Raw genomic sequence first — 16,086 nt, 5'->3', positions numbered from 1 at the left:
TGCTCCTTCCAAAACTACAGAAGAGAAGCAAGAAACCAAATACTGAGGGATATATTGCACAAGTACCACTTTGGCTAAACCCAAGCCCGATGCAAACAATTCAGGAAATAATGGAACGGAAGACCGCAAAGTTTTCAGGAATCTATGGTGGTTTGTTCCCTCTGCTGTCGTTTATGTTTCTGTAGTCAAGGTTCAGTTACACCGCAGTGTAGACAACTCCCTGGAAACAATGTTCACTCTTACCCTGCTCCAGCAGCACAAGAATTCCTTTGATGAGCTCTAAGAGATTGGTAACAATACCTCCTAAAAGGCCAGGTTGCTAGGTAACAGCTTGTGTCCTTGGTCACAGTGAATACATGGAAGACCCCCCAAAGAGGCAGCAGGTTCTTGGTGGACAGTTCTCATATCCCCTCCCGGGAACACGATGAGAAAGGTCTTTGGAAAAATAGCTTTATGAAGGCCAGAGGAAATTTATGCACCAGCAAGGCATGTCGGAAAGGTAAGAAAAACGAAATGTTGAAAGTAACTTTAGTCGTTACTTGAGAGAAAACAAACATAGATAGCGTTACTGGATTACATTTCATTTAAAAATACAAAGTCACGCAACCTGTGTTACCGATGACAGTTGCTTTGAGAGAGAAGAAAACCCTACCACCACCCTCTCTCCCAACGCTGATGCAGCTGGCTACAAATGCAATTTATTTGATCATTGTAATGGAGAGAGGTGGCCTTACTGTTTTAGGAATAGTATGTCTCTAGATACACTGGGGTCTTTGGGAGAGCATGTGCGAATTTCTGTAGAAAGAGGAGAAAATAAGAAGGAAATAGCTATTAGCTGACATCTATTAGTTATTAGTTAATATTAGTTAATATCTATTAACTAATTAAATTTAAATGGAGAAAACAGAACTTTTACCAGCTCAGTAGAGCCAAAGATCAGATTAAGAGGCCAAAACCCAATCCTTGTTACCTGACTCTTCTATTCTAAGATTCTAATTTTTTTTCTCAAGAGAGAGAAAGCACATGAGCAGGGGTGAGGGGCAGAGGGACAGAGAGAGAGAATCCCAAGCAGGCTCCACACTCAGTGCAGAGCCAATGTGAGGCTTAATTGTACAATTCTGGCATCATGACCTGAGCCAAAAACAAGAGTCAGACGCTCAACCGACTGAGCCACCCAGGCACCGCTCCTCACTTTTAAATTTCATAGCTGTTCCATAAATGTTTTCCAAACTATGCCAATTATTAGAAAATATACAATTACAGAGTTTTCAAGTTTCTTGAGCTTTTTTGTCTTTCTATTGGTATGTAACTTGGCTCTCATCTTTCAAAAAGCGACATTTGCACCGTCAGTTTTCAGGATTATAAACACTGTGGTTTCATATGAGTGTGTGAAATTTATTGATAGCTTCCGTTTACTGCCTGTAGCTGAGAGAGGAATCTTGCTTAGGTGCAGGGTTTAGAGACTGAAGCAGCTCCCTTACCAAAGCTCTGCTTTTGTTAGCAAGCCGTGTATATCTCAAACAGTGCCTCGGTGTTGTTGATTTTTGTGTTAAAAACTGTCATAATTTGGAGAAATGGGCACATGAAGTAATAGTTTTTAAATGGGTAAGAAGTTCTGTGAGAAATTATACACTTTATGTTTCCCAACTTGCTAACAACCTTTAATACACAATACCAGAGGAGATTTATTTGTGAGCCTGCCATGAAATGGTATTTATGACCAATATTATTATCTTTAAATGAGTAAATATGTACAGAATTATTTTAGAGACAGTGTAAAAAGTGATGAAGTGATGCCCAGCCTACAAGTTAAACTTTAGTCTTTAAATTTTGAAGGAAGCAGGAAGCAAGGAGGCAAGGAAGCAAGGAAGGAAGGAAGCAAGGGAGGGAGAGAAGGAGGAATGATGATGGGAGGGACAGAGGGAGGAAAAAAAAGAAAAAATGCTTTCTTAGTGCTAGTATTCATTCAATCACATTTCTGCACATCACAAAACAAGGGGCTTATTCATACTACCTTCCTCTTACACAGTCAGTTTCATTTGGGATTTTACAGTTTTATCCCCGTTCACAAGATCTACTTCAATCACTTATTAACCTATAGTGTTTATATTCTTCTTCTCTCTTGTAGTGTTGTAGGTGGTTGAATTTTCTGCTACAACGCCATATAGAGTAGTAAAACATTCTTCAAGCATTGAAAACCTTCTAAGTGGAAGTTACATATGTGGTTACAATAAAGTTCTAACAATTTCTAAACATCCTCTCATAGAGGAAACATCGTGGTATTGCAATCTCTCTTCATTGCTTCTGGCGTTGAAATATATCTATGCTTCTATAAATGTCAGGGAACCCACTACTGTTTTTTGAAGTTTACGAGATTTCCCTCTGGAGAAGTTGGATAGATGTTTGTCCTTTTACTTTTGTTGTACCTTAATTTGGGGGCCTATTTGTGCTTATAAGAATGTTCACAGGGCTGAAGAACAGGATGAAAATGCATCCTGTAAAAAAAATCAAACTTTAGGGGCGCCTGGGTGGCTCAGTAGGTTAAGTGTCCAACTCTTGATTTTGGCTCAGATCATGATCTCATGGTTGTGAGCTCCTGCTTTGGGCTCTGCATTGAGTGTGGGGCCTGCTTAATAGTCTCTCCCTCCCTCTCCCTTTACCCCTCCCCTGCTTGATCTCATGTGTGCACTCTCAAAAAAAAAAAAAAAGAATAAAAAATGCAAAATTTAAAGAATACAAGTTCACATAAAATTTAAAACTGTCTCATTCAGACAGAACAAGAAAAATGACAACTCTAGTTGTGCTTTTCTCAAGATATATTGTTACGTGGTTTTAGAATCAACAATCTAAGTAATTTAAGATATATCTGTTAAAATCTCAGGTTGTGGGTACTGACATACTTTGGGGATATCTGTAAAACACATAATTTTTTGGAACAATACTCAAAGGGAAAAAGATATGGCACCCAAAATATGCTACTTTGGCATAACGATTACTTTGAATGAAGTTAGTTAGGAAACAGCCAGTACAAGAAAGTCACTCTGATCCTCCTCTGTCTCCCTGAAAGCAGGAAATAAATCTCCCATGTGAGGGACCCTCCCTGCACCAAGAGGGTAGAAGGCATTGTTATCACCAGAGAGAGGGTATTTAGGGCTGAGAGGACTGTGTAAACAAATATTTACTACCCCAAGCCCAAACTTCTTTGACTTGTCAATTCTTCAAAAATTTATTATTTCTGTGGCACCTGGCTGGCTCAGTCAGTACAGCACACAACTTTTAATCTCAGGGTTATGAGTTCAAGTCCCATGTTGGGTGTGGGGCCTACAAAAAAAAATAGCTCTTAGTCTGGAAGAAATTTGGTTACGTTTTTGAGTCTCATATCTTCATGGGCTCCCGTATGTATGAAATTGAATCTTTCTCTCCTGTTAATCTATCTTGTGTCAAATTTAACGATTAGACCAGCCAAAGAACCTAGAGTGGAAGAAGGAAAAAGTTTTCCACCCCTACGTTTTATTGGTATATTATTATTTACTCAATGAATGGGTTTAGTTTTAGGAACTTCATTTAAAGCCATCAGAAATTTAAAAACCTGTATACCTAATTTGCCATTTTGGAAACGAACACACTATAGCATCAGATTTCTTCCTGATTTTATAAGAACTCCATTTAGAGTCTTTCTGTTACCTCATTATCATCTCTACTATACAGAGATGCACAATCACTGTCATATTACAAATGAATAAAATACAGGCACAGACAGCACAGGGAGTCTGGATTAAAAAAAAAAGAAAATAAAAACAAAGAAAGGTCAAGGAAATAAGAAAGGCTAGAATAATATCTCCTTTCATCCAAAATTAATGCTCCAGAGTCCATGGAAATTTTCTTCCAGGCCTTAGTTCAGAATTGCCTGGTTTTAGCAAGATCCCACAAGATTTGAGAACCTAACAATACTTTTGGGAGAGACGGAGGGAGGTTGAGGATTTGGGAAAAGTGACCTTGGCTAACTGAGAAATAAGACTGAGCTTCCTTCCTTCCCTCCTAAACACAAAGTTCTCATGATGCGGCAGTGAATATAAATGGGATGTTTAGAAATTGAGTCATATAAACACAATTTTGACAACCGTAGGTGTCTAAAAGGAGTCCCCTGGCCTTTTGTATGATGGGTGCCCGACAATACCTCTTTCCACCCAGGAGCTCAGCTTCTCCTCAGAAATTAGGCCATCCGCCATTTCCCCCTTCACTCGCCTTACATAATCACCAACTTGACATTTTAATTAAACAGATAGCACCCACTGCAGCTGACAATTTATGAGGCTTATAAATTCGTGACTGAAAAAGGACGTCGCAATCTTCTGACGAAAGGTGCTCATGAGTTGATAAGTTACGTTATTGTTGCTTTCTATCCAGCACTCTCAGCTCACCTGATTCCTTCTTGTTAGCCATTCTACACTTTTTAAAACTAAGAATAGATGGCCAATTCAGATAATGCCACCTATTTTAAAGACACTATAAATCACTGCTGACAAATGCTGTATACTTTTAGCCATGGCACCTTCTCCATGGCAGCTTTATATTGGAGCATTAATAAAATTAATTGCTCTTTCATAAGGGTTGAGATTTGTAATTTATGATAACTGTTTGTTCACTGCAGGCAGAAAGATTAAAAATGAGTAAACCAATATACCAGCTAAACTGCATGTGTCTGGTTTTATTTTCTTTTGTGGAGGGGGAATAGGAGAGGGTTTTAAAAACAGCTTGATGTTATCTGGAATGGTGTTCTCATGGGTTCTACTACTCAAGGCGTAACTTTTGTTTTCAGTAAATAGTAGCTGCTCAGATTTACATGTCCTATTAACCAGCGCTATTATTTATATGTAGTTAGGCGGAGCGATCGGAATAAGAAAATCAGTATTAATGGTTTTCCTTCATAACAGTTGCACCCTCATGATGATACAGCTTTACAGTTATTTAAAGAATCACAGTGGCTTATGTAAAGCTAATCTGAGTCATCGTGGTAAGAACACTTGATCATTTCTTAATGTGCCTTGGGCAAATTATGCCACCTCTCTGTGCCTCAGTGTCCTCGTCTATAAACGATAATGTTCATTGTGTTATAATAATACAAACAAAATAATCATGTTGATCACTTTATTTGGTAACTGTGAGGCTTACATGAGTAAGCTAATCCATGTAGAGCCCTTGGTACAGTGCCCAGCACATAGCAAGTGGTTAATAAATGTTAACTATGAAACTATTATATTGTAATAGTCGTAGTCGTCATCATAGCAGTGATGTTACAAAACAAACAAAAACCACTACCGGTCAGAGTCTACATTGTCTTCTGAATATTAAACATAAGGAGCTGACCATTAGAGATGCTAAGTGCCTTGGCTAAAGTATCTGTTCCTCAGATTCCTAGGACTTACAGGTCTTTCAGCTTTGACTTCAGCGATGTACACATTACAGATGGGGTGCGTGGGTGGCACAGTCAGTTAAGCCACTGACTTGGGCTCAGGTCAAGATCGCACAGTTTGTGAGTTCTGGCCCCACGTCCGAATCTACGCCTGTGGAGCCTAACTGCGATATTCTCTCTCTCTCTCTCTCTCTCTCTCTCTCTCTCTCTCCGCCCCTTCTATGCTCTCTCTCAACATAAGTAAGTAAACTGGGGCGCCTGGGTGGCTCAGTCGGTTAAACGTCGGACTTCAACTCAGGTCACGATCTCGCGGTCCGTGAGTTCAAGTCCCACATCGGCTTCTGTGCTGACAGCTCAGAGCCTGGAGCCTGCTTCAGATTCTGTGTCTCCCTCTCTCTCTGCCCCTCCCCCGTTCATGCTCTGTCATTCTCTGTCTCAAAAATAAATAAACGTTAAAAAAATTAAAAAAAAAAACATAAGTAAACTTAGAAAAGTTGCAGATGAAGTGGAAGTTAGAAACATAACCTAAAAGGTGCCCCATTTCTTTTCTTTTTTAAACCAAAGATTCAGAAGTTATCTTACTGCTGAGATTTCTCCCAAAAAATCAGACCAAAGAAAAATTTTATTTGAAATTGAAGACAGAAGTAACAGAACAAAGAAGATTTTGAGAGTGCCCCTCTGGTTTCTACCACAAGGTTCCAGCACACCACTCTTCAGACACTGCCCCCTGGTGTGGGTCCGGAGAGCAATGAGAATGCGACAGATAGAAACTAGACTTTGGAGCCTCAGAAAAAATTTCACATGAATAACAATCAGACTGGTCATCTATTGGTTAGAATCTTCTCAGATAACCTGAAAGAGACAGAGACAGAGACAGAGACAGAGAGACAGACAGAGAGAGTTTAGGGATGTTAGCAGCCTATTTATTTGTGTTACCAAGCTTTAATTAACTTCTATTATTAATAAATGTCTAATAGTAATCAGGATAATGGCATAAAGAGGACTTCTACTTTAAATCCCCAAGTCATCTGATGTAAACTAAGATGACGAGATGATTTTGAGTTATTTTTAAACTGAATCTCACATTGAAATGATTGTACTTAATCTGTAGCATTATACAAGATAAATACAGTAAAACCCGGTCAAGTGGATCTCTCTTGTCAGATCTTTTAATTATGTGACTTTCTTTTTTTCCCCTGTGACTTCTTTGGAGAGATTGGATAAGTAAACTATGACCACTTCTCATACATTAGATTAAAAACAAGAGAGAAGAAGACCTCCAGATTTTTTATTCACACTGTGTAACCATCAATGGAGTTTAGAGTAACACGACAACAATCACTGATGAAAGATTCAGCCATGTTCATTATCCTAGTTTCCTAACTTCATTTTGGCAGAAAATAGCTAGAATATTTTATTAAAAACAAATGAACCAAAAAAGTCAGCTAAACTTTCATCCTGTTCATCCCAATATGTTATTCCCTTTTCTCCCAGTGTTTTCCCCAATTGGTGACCAAAACTCCAGTTATCAATCACAGGATTTACCTGCCTCAGGAATAATAAATTTCACACAATTTGCTGTTTTTCTTCTAGTGTTTGTTAATTTGTTTCAATGGCAAGGCACACTTTGCGAATTACAAGAAACAATATCCAAACTATTAATGAATTGCTCAAGTGGGAAAGATATGAGAGACATACATTTTCTGACTTTTTCACATAATTAAGATAAAATTCTTGATTTGTTATTTAGGTGCAGATGGAGGAATAATTTTCTCTTTGATAATAGGGTATGGTTTTTTAAAATGTTTATTTATTTTTGGGAGAGAGAGAGACAGAGAGACAGAGAGACAGAGGGAGAGAACATGAGCAGGGGGGGAACAGAGAGGGAGACACAGAACCCGAAGCAGGCTCCAGGCTCTGAACTGTCAGCACAGAGCCAACACAGGGCTCGAATTCGTCACCTGCGAGATCATGACCTGAGCCAAAGTCAGACGCCCAACCGACCCAGCCACCCAGGCACCCCCAGTTGTTTTGTTTTTAATGACACAACAATGCTATTTGTGGAATATGATGTACTGGCTATGCTCTTCTAGTGTACCAGCTCAGCTAATACATGGAAAATAAAAGACATATTAAATTGTACTTTATGAAGGCAACCTCATATACAAGAGATGTGTAGTTTCTTGTAAGCAAAATTGCTACCGAGGCATAATTGTGCCATAAAATATAGAGGGTTGTCTTAAGATTCTTGGAGCCTGAAAAATGATCTATCAAGAGTAAAAAGAGGTCAGAAAGAAAGAGAGATATGTATAGTTTTACTTAACATGAAAAAGCATATTTAGATATTATTTTAAAATTGGCTTAAAATAATGTACAGCGCCAATTACAGAAAGAGAAACTTGCAACTATTCCTGAAGAGATAGGGAAAAGTGTAAGAAAAACAATGAATAATGAACCAGAGAATTGCTCTAGGAGAGCAGAAAGGGTGTTTTATATCTCAGGGGTATAAAAATGGGGATACAGAGAGCACTGGGCTGTTGTTAAGCAAAATGGTCGAGTAATATTTCAAAGTGAGTAAAACTGATTAAAGAACCTGAATTTTTTATTTGTTTGCCACCAATTTGTAGAAGTATAAGAGGTTTGGGGAAATTCCAGGGAAAATGTAAGCCAGATTAATGGGGAAACCAAGAGAAAGTTTAAGGATGCCTGCTTGTACCAGTCTGCCCCGGTAGCTCCATTAGGAATGATGTCTTACTATGAGGGCTGACCTCCTCATTCAGATCTTGAAAGGATGTATGTGCTTTTCTCTGTACCATTAGATTTACTTTTCTAAGACATACAGTCTAGGCAGACCCTCTTATCTTTGGGGAGAATTTGCCTCAAGTGACTATTAGCCATAAGAAATGTGCTTAGGACTATGACAAGACGTCAAAGTCCCTCTGAGATCTAGATAAATTTCTAGGGTATCATTTATCCTCTCAGTGGAAAGGTTGGTGCTTATAATTTGTTGCTATGGCTGCTATATACAAAGAAATGTACATTTAAAGATTTTAAAAGAGATACACAAACACTTTAAGCATTGTCTTTGGCTCAGCTCCTCAGGTCGAAACACAAGCAGTCAGATATGTGCATCTGATTCATCGTATTGCTCCAATCTGAGTGAGTCACACACTCGGTCAGCTCTGTCAAGGAACAGAAGGTTTCATCCACATTCAGATTCTGGAATATCGTCCCTGGTAAATACTTTTCATTTGCTCTTTACCTAATGCGAAGTTCATAAAATGTACTTTATCTTGCATTGAACTTTTAAAATTTAAATCCAAGTTAGTTAACATATAGTGTAATAATGGTTTCAGGAGTAGAATTTAGTGATTCATCACTTACATATAATACCCAGTGCTCATTCAACAAGTGCCCTCCTTAATGTCCATCACCCATTTAGCCCATCCCCCCACCCCACACCGCTCCAGCGGTGTTCTCTGTTTGTTCTCTGTATTCAAGAGTCTCTTATGGTTTGTCTCCCTGTTCTTATATTATTTTTACTTCCCTTCCCTTATGTTCATCTGTTTGTATCTTAAATTCACATATGCGTGAAGTCATGTGATACTTGTCTTTCTCTGATTGACTTATTTCACTTAGCATAATACACCCAAGCTCCATCCACGTTGTTGCAAATGGCAAGATTTCATTCTTTTTGCTTTCCAAATAATATTCCACTGTGTGTGTGTGTGTGTGTGTGTGTGTGTGTGTGTGTGTACCACTTCTTTATCCATTCATCAGTTGATGAACATGTGGGCTCTTTCCATATTTTGGCTATTATCAATAGTGCTGCTATAAACATCAGAGTGCGTGTGCCCCTTTGAATCAGCACTCCTATATCCTTTGGATAAATACCTAGTAGTGCAATTTCTGGGTCATAGGGTAGTTATACTTTTTAATTTTTTGAGGAACCTCCATACTGTTTTCCAAAGTGGCTGCACAAGTTTGCATTCCCACCAGCAGTTCAAAAGTATTCCTCTTTCTCCGCATCCGTGCCAACATGTCATTGCCTGAGTTGTTAATTTTAGCCATTCTGACAGATGTGAGGTGGTATCTCACCGTGGTTTTGATTTGTATTTCCTTGATGAGTGATGTTAAGCATCTTTTCACATGTCCATTAATTAGCCTTCTGGATGTCTTCTTTGGAAAAGTATTCATGTCTTCTGCCCATTTCTTCACTGGATTATTTGTTTTTGGGATGTTGAGTTTGATAAATTCCTTATAGATTTTGAATACTAATCCTTTATCTGATATGTCATTTGCAAATATCTTCTCCCATTCTGTACATTGCCTTTTAGTTTTGCTGATTGTTTCCCTCACCGTGCGAAACTTTTTATCTTGATGAGGTCCTAATAGTTCATTTTTGCTTTTGTTTCCCTTTCCTCTGGAGACATGTCGAGGAAGAAGTTGCTGTGGCTGAGGTGAAAGCCCTTGTTGCCTGTTTTCTCCTCTAGGATTTTGATGGCTTCCTGTCTTGCATTTACAGCTTTTATCCACTTTGAGTTTATTTTTGTGTCTGGTGTAAGAAAGTGGTCCAAGTTCATGCTTCTGCATATTGCTCTCCAGTTTTCCCAACACCATATGCTGAGGAGACTGTCTTTTTTCCATTGGATATTCTTTCCTGTTTTGTCAAAGATTAGTTGGCCTCTTTTAAACATTTTAAAATAAGTGTACAAAGTTCTTAAATCTACCCTTGTAATTGGGAAGGAATGAAATGTTGACACCCTCACTCCTGACTCAGAGGGGAAATGGAAAGAAGCTGGCGTGGGAAGGAAGGCAAACTGGAGAAGAATAGAAAAGGCAGTGACCACAAAAACAGAAATGGCATCCCTTCCTTTCCCCTGCTGAGTTCAAATTCTGTCTCTGGCCTAAGATTTATCTCCTTTCTTTCTGGAATGTCCTTTGTCCTCAAGATGAAATGGTTTCCTGCCAAACTCACCACTTCCAAGACTTTCCCCTCTGCCATCTCAGTGGAACCGTATGTGCTTTTCCCTCCTTTCCTTCATTTATAATTGTTTCATCTAGCCCCCTGGATCAAGATGGGTTACTCCAAATATCTGCCTCTCCAATGATAGGAAACGAGTTTTTCAAGCACAAATGCCATATTTTATTTAACTTTATATCCCCAGTGCCTGCCACACAGCAGGGTACAGTATATATTTTTGAATAAATGAGTGAAATGAAATGAAGCAAACCAACTTTGGAAATATCTATTGAACCAATGGATTAATCACTTCTTCCATCAGAATTAAGAAAGGAACAACAAAAAGGTAAGACACAAGTATTCACGATTCCTTTAGGAAGAAGCAGTGGTCACACAACTGCGGCATATTGACAACCTCACATAAACATAAACAGAGAAATGTAATAGCTCATTTTCCTATAATATCAGAAATCCCAAAATCAACCACAGAACTCCTTTAAAAAGGCAAACAGTATTTTGTACAAAATTAGATGTCGGTTGAAAAATGGAAACTTTCTTCTCAAATACAGCTTTAGCTTAGATTCTTCTTTTTCCAGTAAGATCATCAGGAACTAGCACAAAAAGGCAATGGGGTATGGCAACTCCAGGGAATTTAACTTCTAATATATTTTTATTCTATGATAGAAGCAAGAAAAAACAATCCAAAAGCACATTGGATATTGGGAACGAAGCTTCCATAAACATGTGAACTCAACAGCCAAGAATAGTCCAGGGATCACATTCCTCAATAATCTAAAATGTATGTTTCTTGGTTTTTTAAATAATATTTCCAAAGAATGAGTGAATTCCTTAAAATCATATTAGCAAATCCTCAGATTATCTCAAAGAATTGCTCAAGCATTCATTAGCTTTTTAGCTTTTTGCTATCAATAAGGTAGAGAGATTTTGTTACTCTATTTTTATTTATTTTTTTAAAAAATATTTTTTAACGTTTATTTATTTTTGAGACAGAGAGAGACAGAGCATGAACGGGGGGAGGGTCAGAGAGAGGGAGACACAGAATCTGAAACAGGCTCCAGGCTCTGAGCTGTCAGCACAGAGCCCGACACGGGGCTCGAACTCACGGACCATGAGATCATGACCTGAGCCGAAGTCGGCCGCTTAACCGACTGAGCCACCCAGGCGCCCCTTGTTACTCTATTTTTAAATGAAGATATGGAGGTATTTACTAGAACAGCCATGGTCATTAGTGAGTAAGCAATGAAGATAAAAAAATCAAAGCTAAATGATTATTAAAAAGCCACCTCTTATCAATTTCTTCTGAGTCGGCATGTTCCAAATTCTGCTTCACAAGATGCACGAGCCCCCCGTGCTGCTTCAAAAATAAAAGTTTTTATGATTTAAAAAGTCTGGGGGAACACTTTGTGAGTAGAGACTCACGGTGTATATTAGCAAATAATGTCTCTGCGGAGTCCTGTAGCAAAGGGAAATGCTTCACTTAGTTCAGTCCAGAGCCTCATAAGCTTATTCAGTGGTGGAAATGTTTTTTTTTTGTTTTTGTTTTTGTTTTATGTTAGTATTAGTCACACAAATTTACAGCTCAAGCAAAACATAAGCTCTGTGCAATGCTTCTCTGTGAGATGAAAGTGGTTGTTCCAAATACTCTAATGACATTTCTTTATATCAAATATTCTGGGTTTGTTTGTTTATGTATACAACACTGGCTAACAGAAGAATGAATGTATGGTGTCTGTATTTAACAGGACACTCTTTTCCGTGTAATATGCCTTTTCATTTGTGTTAACCTTGAGACTATCATATACCATATAAGATATGGGCAATTTTGATTGACTACAGCCGCCATAATGGTAAACAATAAAAAATTGCCCCAAATATGATGTTGGCACAAAGTCTGGTTGGTAATACACTGTCCAGAACAAGGAAGATGACCAGACCTACAATATTTCTTTCAATACTGGCTGCACATTTTAAGAACAATGTCAATAAATTAGAACTCTTTCCAAGGAGAATCATATAATGATTTGTCAGCCATGATCTGTGAGTAATAACGGTACAACTTAGGAAGAAGATGACAATCGTTACGAAACACTTAAAATAGTAGCCACGTGTGACTTCTATGGAGCCTCAAAAGGCAGAACTTTGACAACTGAAGCAAGTTAGAGAGGCTTGGGGTCCCATATAATAAAGAGCCGCCAACAATTAGAACAGTTATAAAACGGAAAAGGGAATGAGATCTCTCAATCTAAATAAATCAGGTAGTTTCGTTTTATATTTTTACCAAGCATTTTAAATTTGGTACAATAAACCAATATTTGACTATTCCTTTATATCCTATCAAATTTTATAAGTGTACTAGTGTGACTGCAAAGAATTGTTAGCTGTAGCCCCTAATATACATTCAATAAATATTAAAGAATGATTTATCAGAGGTGCTGTAAAGCGGATTCATGAATGGGTATACGTATGTATTACTGTTGTCATTTATCACCAGATGTAAATCAGTTGCAGGTGTTGCAGATGCTAATCTGTATAAGAATACATAATTTAAAATGAACTAAAATGACTTCTATAAGGACACCGTCAGGTATTTGCAGTTCAATGTGGCTGAATGTTTGGCGATGATCTGTATTACTTTTACACATAAAAGTACATGAATCGCGTATGACCAGATGCTATTTCTCCTCTTATTTTAAAGCTTCCATCAGACTCCTTTAAGTTCCTCACTTGGCACAAGGTAGAACAACATGACATTCAAGGAAGTCAGCTGCGTTGCCCAAGAATAAGAGAAGGTAAAGAACAAATGTATGTGTTCTTTGTGTACGTGCTCTGAGTTGATTGTATCTGTGGATTAGAAACATTACTTGGGGAAACAAATATATTACTTGGAGGTAGAAAAATTTTCTTTATCAAGACCACAGAATTATTAATATAGTTAGTGAAGCCACTTTAAAGCACGGTCACATATCTGGTTATGTAAATAATGAATGTTCAGTATTAAATACTAGAAAAATAGAAAGATGAAAATGAGCTTGTAATTCAATGATACACAAATAACCACTGTGATTTATTTTGTTTCTGTTTAGCCTTTTTTTGAAAAATATATTCACATACTTCTTCACGGAATTGTACAAAAAAATTGTATCTTGAGTTTTTTTGCTTATCTCGTTATTGGGAGCATTTCTTCCGTGTTATTAAATATTACCCAAAACATGTTTTTTTAAAGGTCATTTATCTTTCCATCATATGGATATTACTAAATATATTTAACCAGTGATCTTTGTTGGAATTTTATTATTTACAATATTTAATGATCATGAATGACATTGTCACTTTGATGAATCACTTTAACCTGATTTACTTATATCATTGGTTTTTAAAACATCAATTGGGAATCTAAATAAACCAGGGAGTTTTATTTTATATTTTCACTAAGCATGTTAAATTTGGTAGAATAAACTAATGTTATTCTATTCCTTCTCATTCTGTCAGACTTTACAAGTGCACTACTGTGACAGTATGAAGAATTGTTATCTGTAGCCCCTAATATACACAATGTTTAATTTTTATAGCTTTCTTTTTCTTTAAATTTTTTAATGTTTATTTACTTCTGAGAGAGAGAGAGAGAGAGAGAGAGAGAGAGAGACAGAGTGCAAGCAGGGGAGGGGCAGAGAGAGAGGGAGACACAGAATCCGAAGCAGGCTCCAGGCTCCGAGCTGTCAGCACAGAGCCCGAAGCCGGGCTCGAACTCATGAATAGTGAGATCATGACCTGAGCTGAAGTCTGACACTTAACCGACTGCACCACCCAGGAGCCCCAAATTGTTATAGCTTTCAATGGATTCTATATTATGTAAGAATAAGCACCATCCATTTCTCATGTCTCTTTTGCATATACCATAAGCTGATGAAATAATATTAGACATAATTTCGGCTGCAGTGAGTATTTAGTCATTACAAAACATCAAATATCTTGGCTATCTTCCATCTGTATTTACAGATTTGCAGTTATATTGTATACTGTACCATTGTAATACTGATTTAGAAGAAGTTGCTTTAAATATATTCGCCTGCTCATTTCCCTCTCCCAGTAGCATCACTTTACCACACAATGCCTTTCTTCTTTCACTCAAATTCAGTTGACAAAGAGGGACTAAAATAGCATCATTTTCTGAAACTTTGGGTAAAATATGTCCTTATGTTTTAACTCTGTCAGCTTTGTTTGCAGCTCAGCACCGACTCCTAGTTTTAAAATATTAGTAGACAGTACTACTAGAGGTAAACTCAAGTTGCTCTGTGGGGACTGAGAGAGAATACTTTTCAAAGAACAAGAAATTATGGGGAATTAGGAAGGTGGGAGGCCAAAGGAAGTAGAGGCCGTATGTGTCACATGAATAAGGAGTCCATCAGTAAAAGGAAGAGAGGTCTTACCAGGGTTCAAAGTGGGCAGCTGCAGCTGGTTCTTAGACTTCAGTGTGTGGACAGATTCCCTGGAGGCCTGTGGAAAAAGCACTTTTCCAGGCCCAACTCTCAATGAATCTGATGTGGTTAGCAGGAAGTGGGGCCCAGGAATCTGCATTTGTAAAATTATCAGGAAATTCTGTTGCAGATGATCGGAGGGCCATACTGTAAAAATACTAGTTTCGGAAGTCTGGAGGGATGAAATTTGAATAGACAGTGGAAAGACTGATACAGTAAGGGTGCTGGCATGTGTGTGTGTGTGTGTGTGTGTGTTTGTGCTGGTAGTGGTGGTGGTTGATGATTTTGCCACAGTGAGGCAAAAATAAATTGTACTCTGAGCATGGATGGAGAGTTGAGGTTTAGAGAGAACTGAACTGAAGACACTGAGGGATGACAGGGGAATCAGATGTAGGAGTAAACTGACAATGAGTATGTGTAAAGAGAGCACGGTGGCCTCTCTCCTTCCCCGGTTTAAGTGCCAGGTCATGTGCTAAGGTCATCAGTCAACAAAACTAATCCCACATAAGGACCACAGTGGCCATTCATGCAGAGGAATCATCGCTCTGCAGAGATAAGGCACATTTTCCTTCCATAGACCATTAACAACACCCAATCTCTTGCAAATGACTAGTTGTAAAAGGAATGGAACATGATCTAGGGGATTGAAAACATGGGAAAATCTCATCACCTCAAACCGTGAAGGAAATAGATGTCCCTTGTTCACTGTCCTTAATTTAGTTTAAGTTTTGTGTGTGCATATGTGAGATAGACAAGTGCTTTTCAAAAGCATTCTAGTAACAATTACCCTTCTTCTAGATTAGATCCTGAAACACCCATCCAAACTACTTCAGTTCATCTCGGTTGCCCCAATTGTACATCCGGGAAGAGTTCTTAAGAAAAGAAAGGTTATCTTGCGTGTGATAAACAGCAATTTCCCAAAGCTTTGATGGCCAGATCAAGACTGACTTGACTCCTCCCAATTAAATGAAGCAAAAGAGCCAACTGTTGGCAGAATTCTTTCTTTTTTTTTATTTTTTATTTTTTATTTTTTTATTTTTTTTATTTTTTAATATATGAAATTTACTGTCAAATTGGTTTCCATACAACACCCAGTGCTCATCCCAAAAGGTGCCCTCCTCAATACCCATCACCCACCCTGCCCTCCCTCCCACCCCCCGTCAACCCTCAATTTGTTCTCAGTTTTTAACAGTCTCTTATGCTTTGGCTCTCTC

At 38.1% G+C, this 16,086-nt stretch overlaps 1 protein-coding gene across 3 annotated transcripts in view; it reads left to right on the top strand.

Moving 5' to 3' along the window:
• Nucleotides 1-317: 317 nt before the first annotated feature.
• The window catches only part of LOC125921172 (uncharacterized), a 27,920-nt gene continuing 12,151 nt past the window's right edge, over nucleotides 318-16,086 (top strand). For 2 of the 3 annotated variants that reach the window (XM_049628585.1, XM_049628584.1), the window contains exons 1-3: nucleotides 323-499; nucleotides 8,508-8,649; nucleotides 13,093-13,186. In XM_049628585.1, the coding sequence (XP_049484542.1) occupies nucleotides 474-499; nucleotides 8,508-8,649; nucleotides 13,093-13,186 (262 nt within the window). In that variant the 5' untranslated portion in view covers nucleotides 323-473. Of the gene's footprint in view, nucleotides 500-8,507; nucleotides 8,650-13,092; nucleotides 13,187-16,086 lie in introns of all 3 variants that reach the window. The other variant, XM_049628586.1, reaches the window with a different exon arrangement.

This window comes from Panthera uncia, chromosome C2, assembly GCF_023721935.1.
Source record: "Panthera uncia isolate 11264 chromosome C2, Puncia_PCG_1.0, whole genome shotgun sequence".
Taxonomy (NCBI): Eukaryota; Metazoa; Chordata; class Mammalia; order Carnivora; family Felidae; genus Panthera; species Panthera uncia.
This window is presented reverse-complemented; position numbering and strand designations above follow the sequence as displayed.